Source organism: Pseudocercospora fijiensis (assembly GCF_000340215.1).
Source record: "Pseudocercospora fijiensis CIRAD86 unplaced genomic scaffold MYCFIscaffold_3, whole genome shotgun sequence".
NCBI lineage: Eukaryota > Fungi > Ascomycota > Dothideomycetes > Mycosphaerellales > Mycosphaerellaceae > Pseudocercospora > Pseudocercospora fijiensis.
In genome coordinates, this window is record NW_006921534.1 from 6,207,170 (window position 1) to 6,229,864 (window position 22,695).

The 22,695-nt window shown below is 50.6% G+C and overlaps 10 protein-coding genes across 10 annotated transcripts; 3 read left to right on the top strand and 7 right to left on the bottom strand.

Moving 5' to 3' along the window:
- Nucleotides 1–2,375: 2,375 nt before the first annotated feature.
- MYCFIDRAFT_85281 (uncharacterized protein) lies at nucleotides 2,376–3,448 on the bottom strand (the record flags this gene model as incomplete). Its single annotated transcript, XM_007927457.1, has 2 exons — nucleotides 2,376–2,406; nucleotides 2,913–3,448. The coding sequence occupies 2 exons, from the start codon at nucleotides 3,446–3,448 to the stop codon at nucleotides 2,376–2,378; spliced, it is 567 nt and encodes a 188-aa protein (XP_007925648.1).
- Nucleotides 3,449–3,853: 405 nt separating this feature from the next.
- Nucleotides 3,854–4,234, bottom strand: MYCFIDRAFT_46624 (uncharacterized protein; the record flags this gene model as incomplete). The annotated part of the gene is made up of 1 exon (XM_007926078.1): nucleotides 3,854–4,234. One exon carries the CDS (start codon nucleotides 4,232–4,234, stop codon nucleotides 3,854–3,856), a length of 381 nt encoding a protein of 126 aa, XP_007924269.1.
- Nucleotides 4,235–4,562: 328 nt separating this feature from the next.
- Nucleotides 4,563–6,414, bottom strand: MYCFIDRAFT_153261 (uncharacterized protein; the record flags this gene model as incomplete). Its single annotated transcript, XM_007927458.1, has 1 exon — nucleotides 4,563–6,414. Exon 1 carries the CDS (start codon nucleotides 5,934–5,936, stop codon nucleotides 4,563–4,565), a length of 1,374 nt encoding a protein of 457 aa, XP_007925649.1. The 5' UTR covers nucleotides 5,937–6,414.
- A 1,373-nt stretch (nucleotides 6,415–7,787) lies between these two features.
- On the bottom strand, nucleotides 7,788–9,364 carry MYCFIDRAFT_46692 (uncharacterized protein; the record flags this gene model as incomplete). Its single annotated transcript, XM_007926083.1, has 2 exons — nucleotides 7,788–8,374; nucleotides 8,407–9,364. The coding sequence occupies 2 exons, from the start codon at nucleotides 9,362–9,364 to the stop codon at nucleotides 7,788–7,790; spliced, it is 1,545 nt and encodes a 514-aa protein (XP_007924274.1).
- A 645-nt stretch (nucleotides 9,365–10,009) lies between these two features.
- MYCFIDRAFT_153265 (glycosyltransferase family 8 protein) lies at nucleotides 10,010–11,392 on the bottom strand (the record flags this gene model as incomplete). The annotated part of the gene is made up of 1 exon (XM_007927459.1): nucleotides 10,010–11,392. One exon carries the CDS (start codon nucleotides 11,390–11,392, stop codon nucleotides 10,229–10,231), a length of 1,164 nt encoding a protein of 387 aa, XP_007925650.1. The 3' UTR covers nucleotides 10,010–10,228.
- A 257-nt stretch (nucleotides 11,393–11,649) lies between these two features.
- On the top strand, nucleotides 11,650–12,255 carry MYCFIDRAFT_100664 (uncharacterized protein; the record flags this gene model as incomplete). The annotated part of the gene is made up of 1 exon (XM_007927460.1): nucleotides 11,650–12,255. A coding segment is annotated over one exon (606 nt), but the record flags the coding sequence as incomplete, so codon positions are not given.
- Nucleotides 12,256–12,430: 175 nt separating this feature from the next.
- Nucleotides 12,431–13,697, top strand: MYCFIDRAFT_214978 (uncharacterized protein; the record flags this gene model as incomplete). The annotated part of the gene is made up of 1 exon (XM_007927461.1): nucleotides 12,431–13,697. Exon 1 carries the CDS (start codon nucleotides 12,693–12,695, stop codon nucleotides 13,695–13,697), a length of 1,005 nt encoding a protein of 334 aa, XP_007925652.1. The 5' UTR covers nucleotides 12,431–12,692.
- Nucleotides 13,698–13,755: 58 nt separating this feature from the next.
- On the bottom strand, nucleotides 13,756–14,481 carry MYCFIDRAFT_46606 (uncharacterized protein; the record flags this gene model as incomplete). The annotated part of the gene is made up of 1 exon (XM_007926077.1): nucleotides 13,756–14,481. The coding sequence occupies one exon, from the start codon at nucleotides 14,479–14,481 to the stop codon at nucleotides 13,756–13,758; it is 726 nt and encodes a 241-aa protein (XP_007924268.1).
- Nucleotides 14,482–15,310: 829 nt separating this feature from the next.
- Nucleotides 15,311–18,835, bottom strand: MYCFIDRAFT_134808 (uncharacterized protein; the record flags this gene model as incomplete). The annotated part of the gene is made up of 3 exons (XM_007927462.1): nucleotides 15,311–16,013; nucleotides 16,074–18,379; nucleotides 18,428–18,835. The coding sequence occupies 3 exons, from the start codon at nucleotides 18,833–18,835 to the stop codon at nucleotides 15,311–15,313; spliced, it is 3,417 nt and encodes a 1,138-aa protein (XP_007925653.1).
- A 1,526-nt stretch (nucleotides 18,836–20,361) lies between these two features.
- Nucleotides 20,362–22,693, top strand: MYCFIDRAFT_207512 (uncharacterized protein). The gene has a single exon (XM_007927463.1). It carries the CDS (start codon nucleotides 20,568–20,570, stop codon nucleotides 22,623–22,625), a length of 2,058 nt encoding a protein of 685 aa, XP_007925654.1. The 5' UTR covers nucleotides 20,362–20,567; the 3' UTR covers nucleotides 22,626–22,693.
- The last annotated feature ends 2 nt before the right edge of the window (nucleotides 22,694–22,695 follow it).

The following is a 22,695-nucleotide window of genomic DNA, read 5'->3' on the forward strand; positions in this document are numbered from 1 at the left end:
TTGTTGTTGCTAGCAGGTGCTAGTTGCTGTTGGCTGTAGTGTCTGTTATGCTAGGCCTAATTGACTTAAGCAACGTTCTTATTAAGCAACGCGCTAATAATGTTATCTAGTATATTACTATTAACTGCGAAGTTAGTAGTACGTATATGCTCTCGCCGCATCTGAGCGAATGCCTTATAGAATAGGCTGATTAGTATAATAAAGAAGTAGACAGCCTAATAGTCGCTAATAGCCAACTTGGTAGTACTTAGCGCACCCAACTTCTTCTTATAGTTATTACAGAACTTCTCGAGGTCCTTTCCCTCGTACCGGAGGGTAATATATTCCTAGAATTGTATAAATTTAGTAGACCTACCGTTACTAGTGTATTTCTTTTTAAGAAAGTCCTACACCTCCTTCGAAGTAGACAGACTAAGTAGCGATTGTTAAATATCGCTAACACAGTTAGCGAATATCTAGGTACGTGCTAACTAATCTTTAGCGTCCTATTTATCTTGGCGGTCTTTAAACTCCTTAGAAGACTCACTAGAGGCCTTAGAAAGGGGTCGCTAGCGGGTGCCTTACATATAGCGCTAGACCGATATACCTTTAAGGGCGCCTTTAGCGGCGTACGACTATAATAGGTAATTCTCCTTATTCTTTAGCTTTGGAATATTGCTAATATAGGTGCTAGCGATAGCGCTAGTCAAAGATAGTGCCATTACGGACAGCGATAGCGATAGTAAAGACGAGATACAAACCGTATATTAGGTGTAGCGGACAGCCGAATAGCGTAGCCGCATAGGCGACGCGTCGTTAAATACTAGCGTAGCCGGACAGGCGACGCGGTGTTTGCTAGAAATCGAGGTGTTTGCTAGCTAATATAGTAGCGGCGGCGGCGACAACGACGTGTTAGTAGCGGCGCGATTTTTGATAACAATACTAGCTACGCAGTAGTCGATAGAGTAACTATTAGAATCGTATAGAATGCGTATTAGAAACGCAAGGGGCTTATAACCACTTGAATGCTGAAACTAATATTCATATAAGGACTATCTAGCTACAGAGGCGAGAAGTCCTAAAGACAGCAGATTGCAGCCTTAGGCATTATGCACGTAATAGACCCTAAGACCCTAAAAGGTGGGTGCACACTACCTACTTCAAGTATATTAGGGCTAAAGAGGCTATACGTAATTAGTATATAATTAGGCCGAGTAAAGCTAGGGTCTTAGTACCTTAGGTAGGGCTTAGCGCTTAGCGTTAGGCTAACTAGCCTACTTTCCTTCTTCTCTTCCTAGTTCTCTATCGAATACTACTTATACCTACTACTACCCTATCTACCTACTAATATAACCCGTATTATACTATACTAGGCGCGCTACGACGCGTTAACTAATCGCCTGCTCTTTTAAGAACTCTACCTCTTTACTAACGCGCCCTATAGGTCCCTCTTTTATTCCTTTCTTCTAACGAGGCCTCGAGGCCTAGGCGATCGGCGAAGGCGGCGCGCGTACGCGTAAATAGTAATAATAATAATAATAATAATAGCGTCGCGCTACGAGATAGCGGTACGCCGGAAGGCGGCGCGACTATATTAGTAACGGTGTTATAGAGTGTATCGCTAGTTAAAGCGTTACTAGTCGAAGAAGGAAATTAAAAGCAAGGTAAAGTTAGCGCTAAGACGACTAGCGCTGCTATTACTAACCTTACCTATTGTCGCTACTATACCTATAAAAACTACCTTACTTATACTATAACCTAAGGCCGAACGCACTACGCTAACTAGGTTAAAAGGGTTAAGCTATTCGAAGGGCTTAGAGACTAAAAAGATTAAGCGACTAATAGACTAACTAAAGGCAAAAACTATAGAGCTAAGCTAGCTAGGGTCGATCTTATAGATAATAAGTTACTCCTCGATCTTTCTAATTCTTTAAAAGAGGCGAACCTTAACTATTATACTTATAATAGCCTTTACCTATAGAAACTAGAAGAACTAAGTTTTTTAAAAAGATATAATTAGTTAATACTTTAAGGCTACTAAACCTAACTAATTAGGGCTAGTAAAACTACGATAGTAAATAATAGCCCTTATAATAATAAGAACAACCCTCGGAACGGACAACCCTCGGAAGCGGACATTTCTAGGTTTTTTAAGAGTAGACGCAAAGAACTCGGTACGATATTACTTAGAACGGAGGTAGTACTATAATACCTCGTATACCTATCTATTATAGTAGGGAAGACGCGCTCGTATTATAATTAGTCGATAGTCCTTAATTCTCGTAGTTATATATTACTTTATTATATATAAGGATAGCGTAGTTAGAGTTAAATATTATATTATATTAGAGGTAAGGTTTAATATAGTTATATAATTAGGTAGTTGCGTATTTAATTTAGCGTAGGCTAAGTAGCTTATTAGACTTGCTAAGTTAGAAGTAATAGAGATTAAGATTAGACTATAGACAGGCTACGAGGGCGCGGCCTTTAGAAGGGAAGCGTATATTAGGGCTAAGGAGGCTATACGTAATCGGTATATAATTAGGCCGAGTAAAGCTAGGGTCTTAGTGCCTTAGGCAGGGCTTAGCGCTTAGCGTTAGGCTAACTAGCCTACCTTCCTCTCTCTCCTCCTAGATCTCTATCGAATACTACTTGTACCTACCACTACCCTATCTACCTGCTGACATAACCCTTCTCACAGTTACACGGCTTGGGGGCTGAATTCGAAGGATGTGGATAGGAGACCGGGATTCACTGTTGGTGGAAAGGATTTAGACGAAGCTCGTTGATTTCGACTCTCGGTCTGCGCTGCAGATGCAGGTTAATACCGGACATGAAGAGCTTTCTCACCGATGGCTTAGAGTGAAATCCTCTCCAAAGTGCTAGCCAGAAGACGGCCCCCTTCGCTCCAGATATGTCTCCTTCTTACGTACATCTCGAGCCGACATTCGTTCGCGCGCAAGCGGGCTAGTTGTACCATGCTCTGAGATGGCCAAACCGATACTTCAAGATTTCTCTCCGGCGTCCATTCCTGCACGCGATCCAGCAATTTCCTCGCGTCCTTGTCCAATTTGGTGGCGCCATATTCCATGGCAGATTCTGGGATGCCAAAGACGATGATGCGTGTGGTCAGTTCAATGACACAGTTGTCTTCCAAGATCGATCTTCTGGAAGAAGAGAGCTCGTCTCTCCCGAGCGCCTTCAGATCAACGACCTTCAAAGTTCGCAATCTCTTGAACTGTGAAGAAGGCTGGAAGCTGCGTTCCAGAGTACTGAAGACCGGGCGATAACAACGTAGCTCCAGGGATGCCAGAAGTTCGAATTTGCCAAGCTCATAGAGTATCCGAACATTCCCGGGTGACATGCCTAGCTCGATGATTGCAGATGTGATGCAGTGGAATAGGGCGTTGGCCGCGGGCTTAGGTGGCAGTCCTGGCGGGAGATGGATAGCGTAGCTCGCGAAAACCATGGCGTGAGTGTCTGACTTCAGACGTCGTGAGACTAGCAGTAGGGCAAGAGGTCCCAGAGCACGGTGGGAGACGTCTTCTGCTGGTAGGGCATCATCATGCTTTGTATGCAGATTTATATGTCCAGAATATGTCGACAAGACCAGCTTGAGAATCGGATTGCGAATCTCTGCTGGAAGATTGACAAATGCCATCGCGCGCTGCACGTTGGGGCGTAGTGGCTCTTGTGTATTGGTGAGAACTCTTGTGTCGATGGTGTCTATGCTCACGATACGGAGTTTTCAGGTGTGCGCTTCAAACCAGACGGAATTTTGAATGGTGCGACTAGTTGCCAGCTGGGCTGGAGCTTGCCACGTGAAATTGCCGATAGGTCGCGTGTTTCTCTCGTGGATGTGAGCCCAACGACCTCATTTCTGACTCTTGCCAATGCTGCCACGCATCAAGTCGATGGGCAAGTCCATACCCACCCTCCTCGCCGTCAAGCGCACTCGGTCCTCCTGGGTCATGTTCATTCCCGGATTGTATCGTTCGAGAAGCGTCGTATACACTCGCTGCGACGCAAGATATTGCACATATTGCTCGGCTTCGTCCAATCTACGGTCTGCCGGTTTGGATGCCTGGTGTTGAAGCGAGGCAGAATTTGGTGCATTTGCAAAGTCGGATCGAATGTGCTTCTGCACTGGCGATGGGTTTGCGAGGATTGAGGGCGAACGGGCGGGAAGCTCACGTAGAAGGCGACGGTAGAGAGAACGCGCGCGGACGGCTTGTGTCGATGGCGATAGCGACATGATGGCGATGACTTGTGCAGGGCGATGGCTGCGAAATGGGTGCGATGTAAAAGATCAACCTGAGCCTGCAGCCGAGGTTCAGCCGGCACATATATGCAGTAGAAGCTACAAGCCGCCTTTCATAGTGCTGGCAGCCTGTCTACACATACACATCTATACATCCACAGGGAAGTCTTCTTGGAGTCACAGATCCACATAGAAACCCTCTACCACATGGTATACAGTCCAAAGCCTGTTGGCTAGAATGCTTTCAGCTGAACACAAGCCTTAGTAAGCATGCATCAAGCTCATCTCTGGCATATAGAATTGCTGAGCACATATTACACTGCTACCTGCATGACTTCAATTCCGACCGGAAGCGATCAAGCAGCCAACCACTCTCCCAATGCTCATTTTCCAGCTCATCAGGGCTTCCGAACACGAACGTCGGGCTGAGGTGGCACTTCCCTTCCATCCACTTCCATTGCACGCATTCCTCCCTCGCCCGGCGCTTGCACAGAGCCGCGCAGCCTTCTTTGGAACGCGCGGCCTCTTGCTCCGATGGCTCCAGTTGGTCAAAGTGCGGACTGTGGGCATCATAGCCTGTGCCGCTCGACTTCGGCGACATGTTGTTCCACCACCTCTTGTCCGCCGCGACAAACGGCTCCACCAACGCTTGGAAGATGTCGTGGAAGAAGTACGGCTGTGCGCCGCCCTTCTCTTTGATCCAGTCCCTTTCGAATCGCCACAGCCGGTCCACTTCCATGGCATTCACATGATGCCACGTGATCGCCGGCACGCACCAGTTCTCCTGATCCCACACCATGGTCCTGGGGTTCTCGCCATGGAACATCGGTCGCGTGCTGGTCACCTTCACTCCGACTTCTTCCAGGGCCTGCCCAACGATCACATCACCACAACACGTCTCCTGCGTCGCCTTCTCCCATCGTCGGTCATATGCCTTTGATCCGCCCTCTTCACGCGCTCGAGCATGCTCCAGCCGCTCGAGCGCTGGGCGAGAAATCACCACCCCGCTTCCCCCGTGCGCGAAATAGAAGTCTTTAACCGGAATATACGGTGCTGGGGCGCCAAAGTACAAGGCTTCGCGAGGGTCCTGCCCCTGGAGCCAGTGAAGCAGATTCACCCAAGACAAGCTGGTATCCGCTTCAATGAAAACGAACCATTGTGTGCGCTCCGGAGCACTTTCGAATGCGTGGTGCACCATCGGCATGAACTTCCATTTATCGAGATTCCACGCCGCATCCGAAGAGAATTTTCGAACGTCTTGGCCTTCTTGGGTCCATCTCTGGATGTCTCTGTAAAGGTCGAAGTCTTCGAACTGATCTTGGGATTCGGCGGTGACGCGCGTGAGAGCGTCGTAAACCGGAGTGTGCGCGACCTTTGTCTCTACATCCGACATCACGATGTAGTTCGGGATGCACTGTAAAGTTGTCATCAAGTGGATTGGCAGCTTCTCATATGCTTCGGTTGCTCCGGTCCTGAGCGTGACGAACACCTCCTCGGCTCCAGGGAGATGAACGCATTCCGAGTCATCTGGAAGGTGAATGGCTTCCTCCGCAACTGCACCTGGGCCTCCTATGCTCCAATTATCTCTCCTTTGCGACCAGTCCCCGAGATACAGCACAGTAGTCAGCACTGTCGCCGCGACCAGAAAGAACACCCATCCTAGCGACACTTTGCGACTGAACAATCTCGTCTCCATCTGGATATCATTGACCCAGACGCATCATCAGAAAGGCAGAGGGAAGTCTATCTACCTTCCGTAAGCAACGCAGTGTGAAGACTTCCGAGGGTTCGTCCTCGGTATATATCATCATCGTCGCTTCTTAGCTTCGCAGGCAGGGGAGCTTATAGACATTTACAAGCATAGTCAACAAGGGAGTTTGATTAACCTGTGTAGGGTTCCTTCGTATCGACCATAATCCAAACAACTCCCGTGGACCGGGAACAAAAAACTCCACAAGGATATCTTGGACACAGTGCTAATTCGAGAGCCCGAATACGCAGAACGACTTCAAAAAAAGACCCCCTTTTTCTACGGCATGCTGTGAGATCGGGTTGCTGGTAGTTCTATCTGCAACCCCAGCCTGATCGAGCTAGCTGGGATACTCCTGCTATTGGCTTGGTAACATGCTAGGAACATCCAAGGCCGACCAACGCGACCGTTATTTATATCCGAGCAACCATCCCAAGACTTCCTTTAAGACTTTCTTCCACCTCTAATGATAAGGCAATGTGGCCTTCGAGACAGACTATCGACGTAGCCTCTCCCTAGAGCCCGCAACATCTCTTGTATTTCTATACCGAGACTTGAAAGTATATACTACGCTTAGATAAGTCTGTAATTATTATAAGGAATTCTCTCTTTTAAGGATCTAGTCGTCTGGTTTAGCGAGGCGAGGCGGGGCGTAGAAATTAAGATATAGATAGTATAGTAAAAAAAAGTTATACTAAATCTAGCTTAGGAGTCTTATAATCGCGATCTAGTCGTATCTACTCTTAATCCTAGAGTAGACTAGTCTTAGTAGAACTAAATGTAGATACTAGAGTATAAGACTGTAACCTAGCTACTATATATACTATAGGAAATACCTATTATAGCAGTACTATATATATAGAGCTCGGTAATTATTAACTTCGAAATACTATATCTATAATAGAACTATCCTCCGACTTACTACCTTAGGTAACGATACTTAAGACTTACTTAAAGTAGTAATATAGTAAGGACTTCGAAGCTACTACTATAATAATTATATCTATAGAGATCTATACGTAGTTCTCGAAGACTCTAGTAAAGGCAATATACTAATACTTAGTCTTACTAATTTCTCTATACTATTCGAAGCCCCTATATATATCTAGAGTAGTATAGGATATAATCGAAAATAGCTTTAGATACCTAAACGCGCTTTATATCGACTATAGTAATAATAGTCTTCTCTAGTTAAAATCCTTCTAAGCTAATAAACGAATCCTAGTATAGTTTCTAGTATCTACTCTAATAATCCTAACTTTAAGCTTTTAAATCTATCTATACCGACTTCTCTCGGCCTTTATTAATACTTATAGTATAAGACTAGACTATAGGTATAATTAGTATAGGTACTCTATATTGACTTTATACTTCTATAGCGAGTCTAGAGCAAAAGCCTTTATTATAAAGATAATATAGTAGTAAAATTTAAGCGTTAGAACTAAGGATCTTATAAATAAGCTTTACGTCGTTAGACGGGACTCTCTAACGTTGCGGCGTGTGAAAATGATATGCCTCTTTGAGACTGTTTTGGGGTCATTTAGGAAGGAGGATGAACGATGTCAAAGCAAGAGATGGGAAAATATGGCTGCTTACCTGGCCAAGCGACTTGTCCGTTTATCTTGCGTCACATATCAATTGTTTAAAGAAGCGGTGCCATCTCTAGTGAAAAAAGCTCTGGACCGAAGACGTCGAACAGATCACCGTCATCGAAATCATTATCAAAGCAATACAGTCTTAAATCTATCGCGTCCACCCATCCCACCAAAACCTCCATACCTACTACTATAATCCCTTCTAATCCGGCGAATACCTCGACAACTTCCGAATCCTCGCCCCAAAAACAAAATACAAAATCGGCACCGGCACCATCGCAATACACAAAAACCCCAACAAACTCATCGCCCACGGCACGCCCAAATTCTTGAACATCGGCGTGGCAAAAAGCGGAAACCCAGCCCCCACCCAACTCCGAAAAAACGTACTCGCCGCAATCGCAGAATTCGCATTGAATTTATAGCAATCGATGATGTAATTCAACCCTTGCAAAAATATCATCATGATTCCGATTCCGATGGGGATGCTCGAGATGATTTGCGGCCAGGGGGATATGTGTTTGTTCGAGGTCCAGCCGAACCAGAACATTCCGATGGGGAGGATGCAGCCGCCGATGATCATGGGGATCAGACGTTCTTCGGGGACGATGGATCCCTTTTCAGCGAAGATGCGGGCTGTGCGGGTTTTGGTTATCGCTATGGTTGCGAGGGAGCCGATGATGACGCCGATGAGGACTGCGAGGAAGGGGAGGGCTCCGACGCCCAAGTTGTAGCCGCGTTCGATTTCGAAGGAGATGGGGAAGGATTCGAAGAAGAGGTAGATTAGACCTGTGAAAATGGGTTAGTGGGATGGCGGTGACAGGTAGGAGACAAATTTTGCTTGGTTGACTTGCCATAAATGAGGGAGATGTAGAGCGTGATGAGGACCAGGATTGGTTCGAGCATCAACATCCTAAAAGGTCGAAGGATGTACCTTTCCGCGATGTCTTGGAGACTGACTTGTTTCTCATCGAGAGGCGCGTGGAGTGCCCAGTTTCGAGTTTGATATTTGAGCTTCCTGGCTTTGAGTTGAAGTAAACGCGGCCCGAATGTTTCTGGAATGACGAAAAGCCCAATGCCTCCGAAAAGTGCAGCCATGATCAGCGTAATCCATTGAGTCCAGCGCCACCCAAGGTGCGACATGGTTATGAAACCTCCAAGAATAGGTCCTAGCGTAGGTCCGACGAACGTCGCAGCACCAAACAGCGAGAGGGCAACACCACGAGTCACGGGATCAAAGAAATCAGCCATGGCTCCACCCACAACAGCCAAAGGTGAGCTGGCGAATAAGCCTCCAAAGAATCTGCAAATCATAATCGTATGCAGATTCTGTGCCACAGCTATAGGGATCTGGAAGATGGCGAACAGGAAATATCCCGAGAAGAGAGGAATCTTTCGTCCATAGAGCTCGGAGATTGGGCCGAAAACGACTGGGCCGAAGGCGAATCCTAACACGAATAGACTGACCATGAGAACCATGACTTCTTCGCTGACGCCGAATTCGACACTTGTTGGTACGATTGCGCTGCTGAGGACTGAAGATGAGAATGTTACGACGAGTGTCATTAGACCCATGTTGATTGCAATTGCCCATTTGCGGAATGGAGACCAGTTCATTGGTTTCTGGGGATCATCGGGTCCGTCCCAGTCGACGATGTTGGGATCTTGCTCTTTGTTGTCTTCGTTCTTTCCGCGGAATTGATCTTGTTGTTGCCTTTCTATGTCCGGAATGCCAGCCTCTACTAGGATGTCTGAGTCCTTGTCGTCCTCGTCGTTCATGGAAAGTCGTTGAATATCGTCATTGCTTGCCCTGCGGCGCAGAGTGATGTCCTGCGACATGTCTGACTCCCTGTTAGCGCTCGGAATTTCTCTGGATATCTCCCGTGGTAGTAGTGTCCGTAACTGACGTGGGTTTCCATCTTGTGATGCTTCAAGCCTTTGGAGGACTTGAGCATCTTCTCGAGTGACTGGTTTAAGCCGTTGGACTTGAGCATCTGCTCGAGTGACTGGTCTACCATTGCCACCTTGACGCATGTTCTGGCTGCTCGGCGTTCGTGGCATGTTCGACACCGCGTAAGGGTGCGATGAGTCCAGTATGTTGTGAGGAGATGCGAGAGTAGTTGGGAGTAGTGATGAACCTGGTTCTTGGATGGGGAATGTGCATGGATTACATACCTACCACTCTCACCTACCGTCCGAGCATTCGGCTTTGTTTGGCTTCGAAAAATTTGCTGCCATACTGCTGTACCTCGATCCGCCGCAGAAATGTAGTGAGTGGCGGCATGTGTAGAGCCATCGTAGCGTCCATCTTCGTACATCATCTTCGTACATCACGTCGGGATTTCCCTATGTCCGAATGACCGTCCTTGCGGCTTTATGAGAGATATCGGCGGGCGACAAGCCATCGTGCTTGCTTGTGAAATTCGGGTTGATGAATAATAATAGTTAAGAATTGATGGCAGAATGTCACCTCAACCGGCCGATCGAGGCTTATATAATTCATGACTGATGGCCGGGAGCACGTGATCTCTATCCACATTCCTGCAATCATGTGCAATGTGCTCCCATCAAAGCACAACTCCAAACACCAACTGACCTGGTATCATCCCTCTACAGCCCATATACAAGTCGTTCCTCATTCGTCTACGGCCTCCAACTATCCAAATCCAATCCACAAATTTCCATTCTCATCTGTGCAAATTCACCATACAGCTTAGTCCAAGTCCAGTCGGCGTCCTTGTTCTTCGGTCTTGCTGCGACCTTGTCTGCCCATGGAACATCATATTCGGGACCTGGCAGTTTTGGATCAGAGAAGCGTATGTATGCGACATTGTCCAGATACGCCGTCTGGTTGAAGTCGTGGCCTGCATGGTGGAGAGTGCCGACCGAACGGATCAAAGCACTGCTCTCTGATGAGGATGCTAGCAGTACCGGCTCTGGAAACAAAGACGCAAGATATGTATCGTTGAATCCAGAGTATGCTTCCTCTTCGAGAGTCTTGGTCAAAGTGTTGTAAAGTGTCTTCGAAGGCTGCAGCAGGAACATGTCTTCCGAATGAACGTTGTCGTTCTTGACTGTGTCGTGCAGCATCACGAATGGCGCTGCTTCGGTAAAGCCCAGAATGGCGTCCAGTGGCTCGGCGTCGAGCAGCATGCCGGGAGTCTCGATCGTTAAAAGGCGGTCGAAGTCGTTCTGCACAGCATATGCGCTCACCAAACTGTATGTCTCGACATCCTCTCCATCCTTATTCTTGACAGTCCTTATGGGCGCGATCGGGTGTAGCTCGACATGGTACCTCCTCGCCGCGAGTCTCATCAACCTGCGCGTACTTTGCACATATGGATCCTCTGTCTCTCCTTTCTCTGCCTTCTTCTGCTCTGCCCATGCTTTCGGGAAAAGCAACAGCCTTCTCGCCGGGCTTTTTTGCTTGTGGAGTTCTGCCAGAATCATGATCGCAGAGCACATATCGTGGTGGTTCCGCACAAGCTGAATGTGTGCGAGTCGATTCCAGTCCAGACGGTGACCTGCCGCTGAGCTGTGCACCTCACGATCGAAGTCTGTCCTGACAATTCTCTCCCCTCCATTTCCCCCAAACAGTCTCGACCTTGATAGCTCTACTATCTCTGGCTCTTGTGCTTCACTGCCGGGAGGCCGCTGCGGTATTCGAGGCCTAACGGCATCTTGCAGCCCCTTCACCGTCTTTTGCTGCAGAACATAGCCGGACAAGAAAAGCAGAAGAGTGAAGAAGACAACAACGCCGGAGGAGAGTGCCACAGAAACTTGTGACTGCGTTAGCAAAAGTCGCATATCGGCATATCGGTTTCGGTCTGAGGAATGCTGCGTGTAGTGATCAATATGGGTGTCATTCTCGCGGTTGGCTGCATGACATGCAATCAATTCGTAAATCTTGGAATCGTAGGGCTGAACGACGGTGGCTTGTTTACCCAGCAACAATCTTATCGGCCGCCAAGGATCATGTGAACTTAGCGAAGCTTTGATCCTCGTTCACATTTCTTCGCGGCTCTCACCCTACTCCACCAAATAGCACGCCCGACATGGCGCATCAAGCCGACGCGAAACGAGCGCTCGATGAACGTGGCTACCAAGGCGTCCTCATACGCGGCGACAACCCGCTGAAACTCTTCGAAAAGCCTGTCCGCGACCGCATCGTGGACTCCTACTACTGGAAAGAACAATGCTTCGGTCTCAACGCCGCAACACTCCTTGACCGTGCTGTTGAGCTTACCTTCATCGGTGGCACGTACGGTGTAGCGCAAAAGCCAACGCCGTTTCTTTGCCTGGCGTTCAAATTGCTCCAACTCACGCCCGAACGAGAAATCATCATGTTCTACTTGGAGAAGGGAGGGGAGGAATACAAATACCTGCGAGCACTCGCGGCATTCTACATTCGCATTGCGTGGGAGAAAGATGAGGAGGTCTATACTACGCTGGAGCCGTATCTCGCAGATTCGAGGAAGCTTAAGCGGCGGACGAGAGAAGGATGGGCGCTGACGCATGTGGACGAGTTTATCGACGACCTTCTTACAAAGAGCAGAGTCTGTGCGACAACGCTGCCAAAGATCAATCCCAGACTGTGGTTGGAAGATGAGGATCGCATTGAGCCGCGGGAAAGTGCGCTTGGTGAAGAGCTGGAGGAATTGGATCAAGAAGATGACAACAGTGAAGAAGGTAGCGAGGGCGAGGTGGTAGAAGTCAATGGAAATGGTAGACATGCGTCTGAAGAGGATGGGCGAAGTAAGAGCAGTGGCAGTGACAAGGAGATGAGTGATGCCGATTGAAAGCGCTGCAAGAGCCACGCATACTACATGAGCGCAACGCGTCGAACCAGCACAAATACGGCACTCAAGACTCGGATCGCAAATGGCCCAATTCTGGGTTTGCAGTGCGAGCCACCATTTCGGCGAGACGCAAATGAACTGGAAGCCACACAGGTACTACGAGGGGGAATTTCTGGTCCGAGTGCGAAGAGTCATCGAAATGCACCATCATGGCCTTGTCCGGTGAAGTCTGCGAGACCGTATAGAATAAGTGCTCCGAGGCCATCCTCCGGAGCATGCAATGCAAGGAATGACTCAGCAGTGGCTGGATGGAGCTCAAGCTCGGTAGCTGCCTAGAACACATTCTCATGCAACCGCCGGGGTTTATCAATCTCGCAAGTTACAACACCATGACCATCACTCAGGACGCGGTATCGAATCCCTTGATTCTTCGTTTGATATTTCTACATTTACCAATCAAAGAATTATTGCTGGCGCAACGAGTATGCCAAGGATGGCGACGCCTTATCAAGAAATCCAACTCGCTACAACAGGCACTCTTCTTCGTACCTGACGACACTCCAGTAGACGATGGAACAGTATCACCAAATGAATTGCTCATGGAGCGTTTTTCGGGCTTCTACATCGACGGAACCCATCTGAGCTCCCGAAAATGTATCGGGCCTTTGGCGTCAACAGACTTTCACCGCTTGAGTCGCACCCAGGGTGACAATCCAAGTACAGCGGCCGCATACAACGATGCTGCCTTCTCAAGACCAGAGGCAAGCTGGCGCCACATGCTACCTTGCCAACCCGCTCCAACAGAGCTTCAAGTCGTGTATTCATTGGAGAGTATGGGAGGGAAACATGGTACTGTCAAGGCTCTGCGCTTCGACAAGAATTCCCATTCCGAGCAAGCGCACCTCACATTCGGGGTGATTTACGATCTTGTGCAAGCTTTCATGCTGCCTTCGTCCACAAATCGCCCAGGATTCGCGGCAAATGTCGAGATCATTGGGTTCACAGATCAGAAGAAAGACGTCTTGCCAGAAGACGAGCAGGAGCGAAAACGATTCTTGATCCAACGTAACTCACGCAAAGCATATCGACAACATCACGTGAAATCCATGCGCACGGCGCTTCCCGAGATCAACTTTGCTGGAGAAGGATGCGTAGTCGTACGGCTTTGTCGCGTGCAGCAGTGTTGCGTTGGAGGACACATACAGCCTGGTCAGATTTGGTATTCTGCTGATTACCTGAAGAGTGATGCTTCGCTCGTTGGAGATGGAAAGAGTATTGAGTGGGATGTCGAGAAGAACTTCTTCGTGCGTTGAAGAAAGAATTAATCATAAAATCGTCACAATGTAAACACCAAACACGTCCTTCCCAGACCTATTCAACTTTCTTTCCCACCCCAGTCTTTGCCCTCCCACTCAACTGCCCATGCGCCTCATATATGACCCACAACGGTATCAAGACCCAAAGCGCCGCATTGAAAAATACCAAATATAACCAAAGATACATCCAATTACTCGCATCCAAATTCGGATTCCCCGTCAACCACTCGGGCGCAAAAGTCATAAAGCCCCCATACAACTCCCCCGTCGCCACCACAACCATCCAAAAATACGCCTCTTTCTCCCTCCCCTTCTTCCGCAACAAATCACAAACATACACCCCCAACGGCGCCATCACAAACACCGTCAAAATCTCCAAACTCACAATCGTCAAATCACTGCCTCCCCACCTGGCATCAGCTTTCGCGTATTCCATCCATAATTTCGCGAGCGCGTTGGTTCCGTATTCGGAGCCGTAGATTCTGTCGCGGCGGCCGAGGAAGTAGATTTTTGGGGGGAGGTAGGCGGAGGTTTGGAGGTCGGGGGTTGTGAGGGTGCGGTAGCTGAAGAAGCAGTTGTATAGGTAGCCGCCTTCGAGGATGAGGTGGATTAGGGCGTCGAAGGCGTGCCAGATGAAGAGGAGGCGGGTTTTTGTGGGGGTTGAGGTTTTGGGGAGGGCGAGGAGGGAGGTTAGGTAGGCGAGGGCGAGGATGAAGACGGTTGAGAGGAGGGAGAGGATTGTTGTTGTGCTTATGAAGGAGGGGGGGTCGGCGGGGGCCATGATGGTGAGGTGAGGTGAGAAGCGATGCTGGTGGGAGTTTCGGTTTCTGGATGGGAGGGTGGAATGAATGTAAGATGCGTCTTACATCTCACATGGAAGCTGAGATGACAGACGACAGACGCGATGCGCGTCACGATGATACTGCCGAGGAGCACAGGCCAGGTGTTTGGAGGGCTGTTTGGACCGGGGTATATATTACTTGCAGAACAACATCATCTCCTTCTTCCTACAATGCTCAACTTTGTCAGTAGACCGCGGCAGCCAGCAATATCTGATGTCTGGCGCGTTCTTGTAAGTCACAGCGAGTCTTCGTCACAGTCGACCCTCACCTGCATAGGCAACCGGTAGCACCATGCAATTGCTCACCATCTTTGCTATGAGGTGAGACAGCGGAAAAGGGTGGTGTTGCATAGGACTCGATGAGGATACCGATACGAATTATACGAAGTTGATGTCGATGGCTCATAGTGAGTGAACTGCAATGATTGATTACTCATGCTGGAGACCCACAAAAGCTTGAGCTGCATTATTCTTGCCTATACAAAAGAAAGAAAGCGACTCAGTCCATGTACTGCCAAAGTCGTATGGAGGAGGAGAAGCTGCGGTTGAAGGGAGTATACGTAAGGACCGGGGAAGCGGACGTCAAGAAAACACAAACTGCTTGCCCGATAGAGCACGAGACGGGAGGCGGTATACATGGACTTCTTTAATTGCATGAAGCGATCAGCAGCATGGCAAAAGACTTCGCGCGTGCTACGCCACTGGCCAGTAATACCGCCCAGCTCATGGACGACCACCTCTTTCCGAATGCCCGTATGAGAAGATCTCGCTAGTTAAGAAGGCTCTCCCGAGCTGACCAGTCCTCCTGAGACTTCGCCGGAGACTGTCCAGAACCATACTGGCACTTCCACTTCGTGCGACCATTGCCAGCATCCTTCTCTTTCATCGAGTGCTCATAGCTCGCACCCTCCCGACCGAAGGTGAGCTTGCTGGTCGCATCACCCAAATCAAGCAGTTCACCGTCTGACTCTGAGCCTGTGCGATGAGTCGTGGACTTGGACTTGTAGGCAGCTTTGGCCTTCTTGATGCGCTCCTCCTCGCTCGAAGCAAAAGAGTTCCAAGAGTGGGCGTCAGACACGGAGCCGCGAGAAGGAGTGCCCGGCTCACCAACGTCTTGACCATTGGAGATATCCTTGAGAGCCAAAGGGAACTCCGTGGCGGTCGGCTTGGGAGTCCGACAAGTGTCGCAAGAGACGTGGTCGTGGGAGAAGGGGTGGCAAGTGACTGGGCAAGGGTGACCGCAGGACAGAAGCTCGCCGCAAGGAACATCGCATCCACCCACGAACTTCTCCCAATCCTCAGGCTCTTTGATATCGGTCGCTTTGTTGTGCTTGTGGCAGCGCACTGTAATCTTCTGATCGAAGCGTGCAGCTTCAAGTCGCGGCACCTCAGAAGGCTCACCAGAACCAGCCATGATGGTGATGACTTGCGTCCAGGTCTTGGGCTTGGCAGGAAGAACCAGCTTGCGCACGCTTCCGTCTGGTCCACGCTGCTTCTTCTTGATCTTCTTGTACTGAGTCTCGGCATCGTACAGTAGCTTGCCATTGCCGAAGATGTAGAAGCCGCATTGAGCGCGAGAGAGAGCCACGCACACACGGTTGTCGACGCCCAGAAAACCAATCTGCTTGCTGTCGTTTGAGCGTGCAAGACTCAGGATGACGACCTTGTTCTCTTCACCTTGGTATGAGTCGACAGTGGCAACGTTGAAGATGCGGCCTCCCAATGATTGGCGTTGGCGGAGCTCGGACAGGATACGCTTCCGCTGTCCATTGTAGAAGGTGAGAACAGTAATGTCTTCGGTCTCCATGCCGTTGTAGACAAGGTATTCCACAAAGCCAACGATCATGCCGGATTCCATGGGGTTGTAGCAGGACATGGAATCATCTCGCTGCTCAGCCCACTGGTGCGTGAACCACCAGGAGTTGACTCCACCCATGCCAGGCACATCCGGTCGATGATCCCGGTCTGCGACAGACGAGTGGTCTTTGATGAGGTTGGCATAGATAGGGTGGAGGATTCGACGGATCTCCGGAATCATGCGACGCTGCTTGGTGAGCGTGCTGAACTCGACGCCGTTGTTGACCATCCTCTCAAAAAGCGAGACGTTGAGGAAGAATGGCTCATTTTCGTGAGACGGCACATGAGTGTGTGGTCGAAGCTGCTTGTGGTCGCCGACGAGGATCAGGTGCTGGACGGAAGGCATGCATCCTACAGTGACCGGAGCTTCGAGCGTCTCGGCCGCTTCCTCGATGAGAACGACACGAGGCTGCAGCGCGGAAATGAGGCCGCGGTACTTGCTGAGACCTGTGGTGGTCATGCCGATGATCTTTTGCTTCTTGAGGATGTTCTCGTCGACCTCCCACATGCCGATCTTGCGCTTCTTAGCCTCCTCGTCGAACTTCTTGACCTTCTCCCGCACCGCAGCCGTGATGCATCGCTTCATCTCAGCTTGCAGATAGCGGTACACTGAAGGCCTGCTAGCTTCTGGGATCTTCCACATGTCTTGCTCTTTGAGAAAGTCCTTTGCTTTCGAGTCCATGCCTGGTGTCGGGTGGCAGGTAAAGTTATCGGCAAGAGGCAGGTACGGACCTCGGAGAGTCTCAAAGTCCTCGTCGTCTTTGGCAGCGTTCTCGGCTTCCAACTCTTTCAGCTGTTCGAATTCCAGATCCGCCTCCTCAAAGTCAAAGCCAAACTCTTCTGGTGGTTGCTTAATAGGAACAGGTCTGAGTTTGTCGGCGAGCCAAATAGTGAACGGCGACCGAGCTTGATTTGGGTTGGTCCTCTTGTCTTGCACCCATCTTGATGCACCAGATTCAAGAGAGTCCGCCTGCTTCTTGGTGAGGATCTTGAATTCTCGAAGTGTACAGAAGTCCATCGGCTTTTCGGCAGGCTGGAGCGGAGAGAGCATCACGCTAATCTCCTTCTGCAAGTCCACCATTCTCTTCTTAGCCCAACCTGAGAGGCAGCCAGAAGGAGGATTCTCTGAAGTTGCTATGCGGAGGGCGTAGAGAGTCCGCTTCTTGACGACATCCTTGTCCTTGCTGCGACCACCGAGACGTGCAAATTCTTCCTCGAATACAGCGATGTGACGTAAAAACTGGTCGATAGCGTGGTTAGTCTGACAAGCGATGATTATTGGTGGATCGCCCTTGTTCCAGTTCTCGAGCATTACTTTGATAGCTTGTACAGAGACATGGGTCTTGCCAGTTCCGGGTGGGCCTTGAATAATGGCAAGCCGCTTCGTCAGAATACGTCGAAGCGCTTCCAGTTGAGAGGCATCCAGAGCACTGTTAGGCTTAGAAGGCCAGTGCTTGACAATGTCAACATTCTCGAAGCTCTCGTTAGAGTTGTTGTTCTCGAAGCTCTCGTTAGAGTTGTTGACTAGGACAGAGCTTAGATCTCGCTTCGGCTGTGCTTTGACATACTCAGGCGCTGAAATGCGAGGCTGTACACTAACGAGGTGCTCTGACAAGGGGAAAACCTCGCGCATCATGCGCTGAAGGCCAAGCAAGGTGTGCCGATTAGCTTCGAAAAGTCCGCTACGGTCCTCTACCATAAGATATTCCGTAGCAGGATCCAGCTCTAACTCCTCGGGACGGGCAAAGGCGAGATCAAGCTCGGGTGGATTCTGCTGAAGTCCCTCCAGTGGTCGAGCGGCAACAGTGGCGACAATAGCGCGAGACACGAACTTGTTATTCATTGGTGTAAGAACGACCAAGCTGCCGGCGATGAGGCGCTTTGACTGTTCCCACAGGACTTTCTTGCCAGCGCGGAGGAGACTGAAAGTGACGCGGACGGCGAAGCCACGTGTAGACAAAGTCGCGCCGCAGATGTGAACCTGCTCAGGTCAGCATGTGACGGGCGGCGCGTCAAAGGCCAGACTGACCTTGGTATAGATGCCGACTTTGCCATTGAATGCGTCTTCAGCGGCATGTGGAGTGTGGCGAGTCATTGAGACTGCTTCGCGAAGGCCGCGGAGGGCATCTTCGCGGTACAGCTCGTAGAGAGTGCTCAAGTACTGCTCCTTAGACTGCCAAGGGCCATGTGGTCTGTTGGGCTCCAGCTCAATCACGTCAGAAGCGCTTGCGCTGACAGTGTCGAGATCAAGCACTTCCGCTGATGTCGGGATCTCAGGCTTGGAGAGCCAGGCGCCGCCTTCGACTTCGCCGGGCTCAAAGTACTCGCGAACTTTTGGGTTCAGTTTCGGCGGCAGAAAGCAAACCTTGGCCGTGTCGCCTTCGTGGCGAACAGCGGTTCGCGAGCGGCCGAAACGCTCTTGAAGGCCTTCGTTCATGACTGTACTGGTTGAAATGCGATGTTAGTGTATGTGCGGTGTAGTGCGGTGTAGTGCGGTGTAGTGCGGTGTAGTGCGGTGTAGTGCGGTGCGAGGAGGTGAGCGATGAAGAGTTGAGGTGTTGAGGCAAACGCCGAAGGTGACGAGAGCAAGTAAGACGTACCTTCCAGCGAGCCAACTCTTGCCACCTGTACTTTGGTGTTCAGGCTGAGATGATGCAGAGAGCGCGGTAGTGGTGTTGGTGCGGAGGGGAAGTCGAAATTGCTGAAGTGAGCTTGCAGAAAGTGGAGGAAGCAATACACGTCGCGTCGCGTCGCGTTCAGCAGCTTCCCGCAGAGCAGAGCAAAGGCAAAGGCAAGCGCGTCACGCAAAACCGGTGAGCAGACCCGCATGCGAAGAAATACAAGAGCAGTAGCAGTACTGAATGGCCGCGCCGTGGATGAGTTGACTGATGGTCTTATTCACTCGCACTGCTTGCAGATTGAGGCTGGCCTGTCCGAGATTGGACGGCGATGCACAGAGGGAGTGTCGTGAGGGAAGGTGTCGATTTGCGGTTTGCGTTTGTGATCAGCATGCCGTTTGCCGTTTGCTGCATGAACCACCCGTACATCGCGGTGGCTATCCGTCCGCTCTGCGCAAAATGCACAGCCGTGCCAGTGAACTTGAATCTATGCTTTCGTCGTGTGGAAGGACAATATCATACTCGAGATGTGAGGCAGTGGAAGCATGACCCGGTGAGCTTTCAGGACTTGGGCCCATTGAAAAAGCCGGGCTTAATCAGCCCCGAATCTTCGTTCAATAGAATCGTGCAATCTAGGCCTACAGACATCACTGTTCAGCCTGTCTCCTCAGCTAACAATGCTTCTACTCACTTACGTCACATCTGTCGCAGCTCTGGCACCCCAAAAGTGCCACGCTTTCAGCCTCCCGTCTTCACTCATGTTTTCCGTGAGCTCCCTCGGAGCGCGAGTCGATTACCTCTCTCATATGACACGTGCACATCAGAGGAAGCTCCCAATTTCGTGGGCTTAGATTGAAAGCGACTTGCTTCCATCTTTGCCTGCTTTTTCCATGCCTCCCTCTTCGAGCCCCCAGCCTAGTCGACATGATCTGCATCCCTCGCTCTGGCATGCTTTCACACTTCTGACATGTTGTTCTATCGCACCGCAGCACAAAGATACACCGTGCAGAGTGATATGTGCGGTCCGTTGTATCAGAGATGAAGTGTGAAAGTGGAGAAGAAGGTTCACCGCCCCTGAAGCCAAGCAAAAGCGGCTCTGCGGAGTGCCCAGGCCAGGCCCGCGGTCCGGGGGCAGCAACAAGAGCTCGCGGGTATTCTTGTACTCTGATTTACACTCCACCCTACAGGCTATTGAGGCTATTGTACTGTGAAGAAAGTTCAAGAGACCCTAGTGGTCTGCAACATTTCAGTTCGCTCCCTCGCAAATGCAGCTTTGGATCTGGCAAAGAAGACGCGGAGAAAGAGCAAAAACTTAGCCAGAACTTGGACAGCTGGAGCTCTGAATATCAGCCAAAAAAAATCAACACTGCCATACAAATTGCCATACACAGCTTCACTACCACTGCCGCCGCCGCCGCCGCCACCATACAGATCTGGATCGAGAAGCGCACGCACATTGGACTCGGAAGCTGACAGGCTCCGACAGTAAAGAACAAACCTACGTCTACACAGCCCATACGCACCCTTGGCATTAGGAGCTCGCTCGCAACAATGGCCTCCTATGACGACGACAATGACCCGACCGCTGGGTCGCAAGACGAGGATGAAAATGAAGATGAGGAGATGGAGGACGTAAACGAGGCAGATCAAGACGCCGACCAGGATATGGACGGCGGTGGAGATGACGATGAAGATGATGCTGGAGACGATGATGACGACGATGACAACGAGAACGATGACGACGAAGGAGACGAGCAGAATGATACAGACTCCCCAACGCATCGCGCAACTCAGCCCACACATACAGCGAGCAAAGACCAGCAGAATCCCGCGCTCGTCTTGACTTCTCCCTCCCCTCGCGTCTCAGCTGCGCGATCTCCCGGCGCGCGTATTGTGCAGTCATACATCCCGCCGACGCGACCAGAAGCCCTCACCGCGCAAGCGTATGACATTGTTCCCACAATGGCTGCACCACAGAGCACCTCGATCAATGCCATTGCCGCGACACCCGACATGAAATGGGTCTTTTCGGGAGGTACGGATGGTTACGTGCGCATGTTCAACTGGGTAGAGACTGCGAATGGCAAGGTTCCTCTGACAGTGGCGCAAAAACACCCATTTGTGGACAGCGTTATGAAGGCTGGATCGCTTTTGACGTACTGGGAGAATGAAGAGGCATTATTGCATACACCACCGAAGAACGCGGACGATGGAAAGTGGACAAGCCCGGTCTACTCGTTGGCAGTACATCACCAGGCGCTTTGGCTACTTTCCGGACTGGAGTCTGGAGGCATCAACCTTCAGACCTGCCGACACCAAGCTGGCACTCGCATCACAACCTTGAAGGAGCATACCAGTGCGGTCTCTGTCTTACAGCTGTCACAAGATGAGACGCAATTGCTTTCCGGTAGCTGGGACAAGAACATCCTGGACTGGGATCTACAGACTGGCCAGGTGAAGCGGTCATTCAAAGGCTCCGGCAGTCAAATTAGCTCCATCGAAACGAGACCCATCAGTGATCTACCAATACCCGAGGTGACTGAAATTAAGCCTGAAAGCTTGACCTTCTCCAGCAACAATGCAGACAAGGCCGGTCTGAACTGCTTCTCCAACGGCCCTAGTAGACGACCATCAGGCATCGGCGGCGATGAGGATGCGATTGGTTCTCCGGATGGCAGTCTTTTTGGCGAAGGTGATCACGGCTCGCTCTTCGGCGACGACACAGGCGGTGCGGGCGGAGGCGGAGGTGCTGGCTTCGATGACGACGATGATTTGACGCGAGCATTAGAAAGCGAAATGGCCGACCCAGGCCAGGATGCAGCAGCAGATCCGGATATGAGTGGCTTGGGGAGTGGAGGTCCCGTCCAGCCTGTTGAAGATATTGACCCTTCAAATCCTGCCCCAGAGCTTGCTGAAGCCGCCAAGGCTGTGAACCCGCACGCTGGCTCTGGCGCAGACTCCAAGCAAGACCATACACGACACGATCAACCAGCAGCGATCCTGACGAACGGCCTCCCACACTCCGACGAGCCTCTCACAGCACCTCCAACGAATGACGAAAGCAAACCCGACCTACCACCCCAATCAGAATCAACATTCCTCGACACCGCCATCGACGGCACGCTCCGCATCTGGGACAGACGCATGGCCACACCAGTCGCAAGCATCTCACCCTGGAACAACACTCCCCCCTGGGCCACCGGAGCCTGCTGGAGCCCGGACGGCAATTCCTTCTACGTCGGCCGGCGAAACTGCACCGTCGACGAATACTCCATCCACCACCTGAGCACAAAACGCAGCGAACCCCACCGAACCTTCCGCTTCCAACAAGGCAGCGGACCCGTCTACGCCGTTCGCAGCATGCCGAATCGCAAACACTTGGTCTGCGCTTCTCAAGACATTCTCCGGATTTACGACCTGACGCAGCCGGAGAGCACGAAACACAGTCGTGTCCCTTTCACGATTGTGCCGGGGCATCGAGGCGGGGTTATCAGTGCCATACACATCGATCCGTCCTGCAGGTTTATGCTTTCTGCGGCGGGGAATCGCGGGTGGGAGGGTAGTGGGACGGAGGTTTTGTTGGGGTATGAGATTGGGGGTGGTGGATGAAAAAGGGGGTTTGGCATAAATAAATTGAGTGGATGGGGAGGTAAATTTTGTTGGGGGGGGGGGGGGGGTT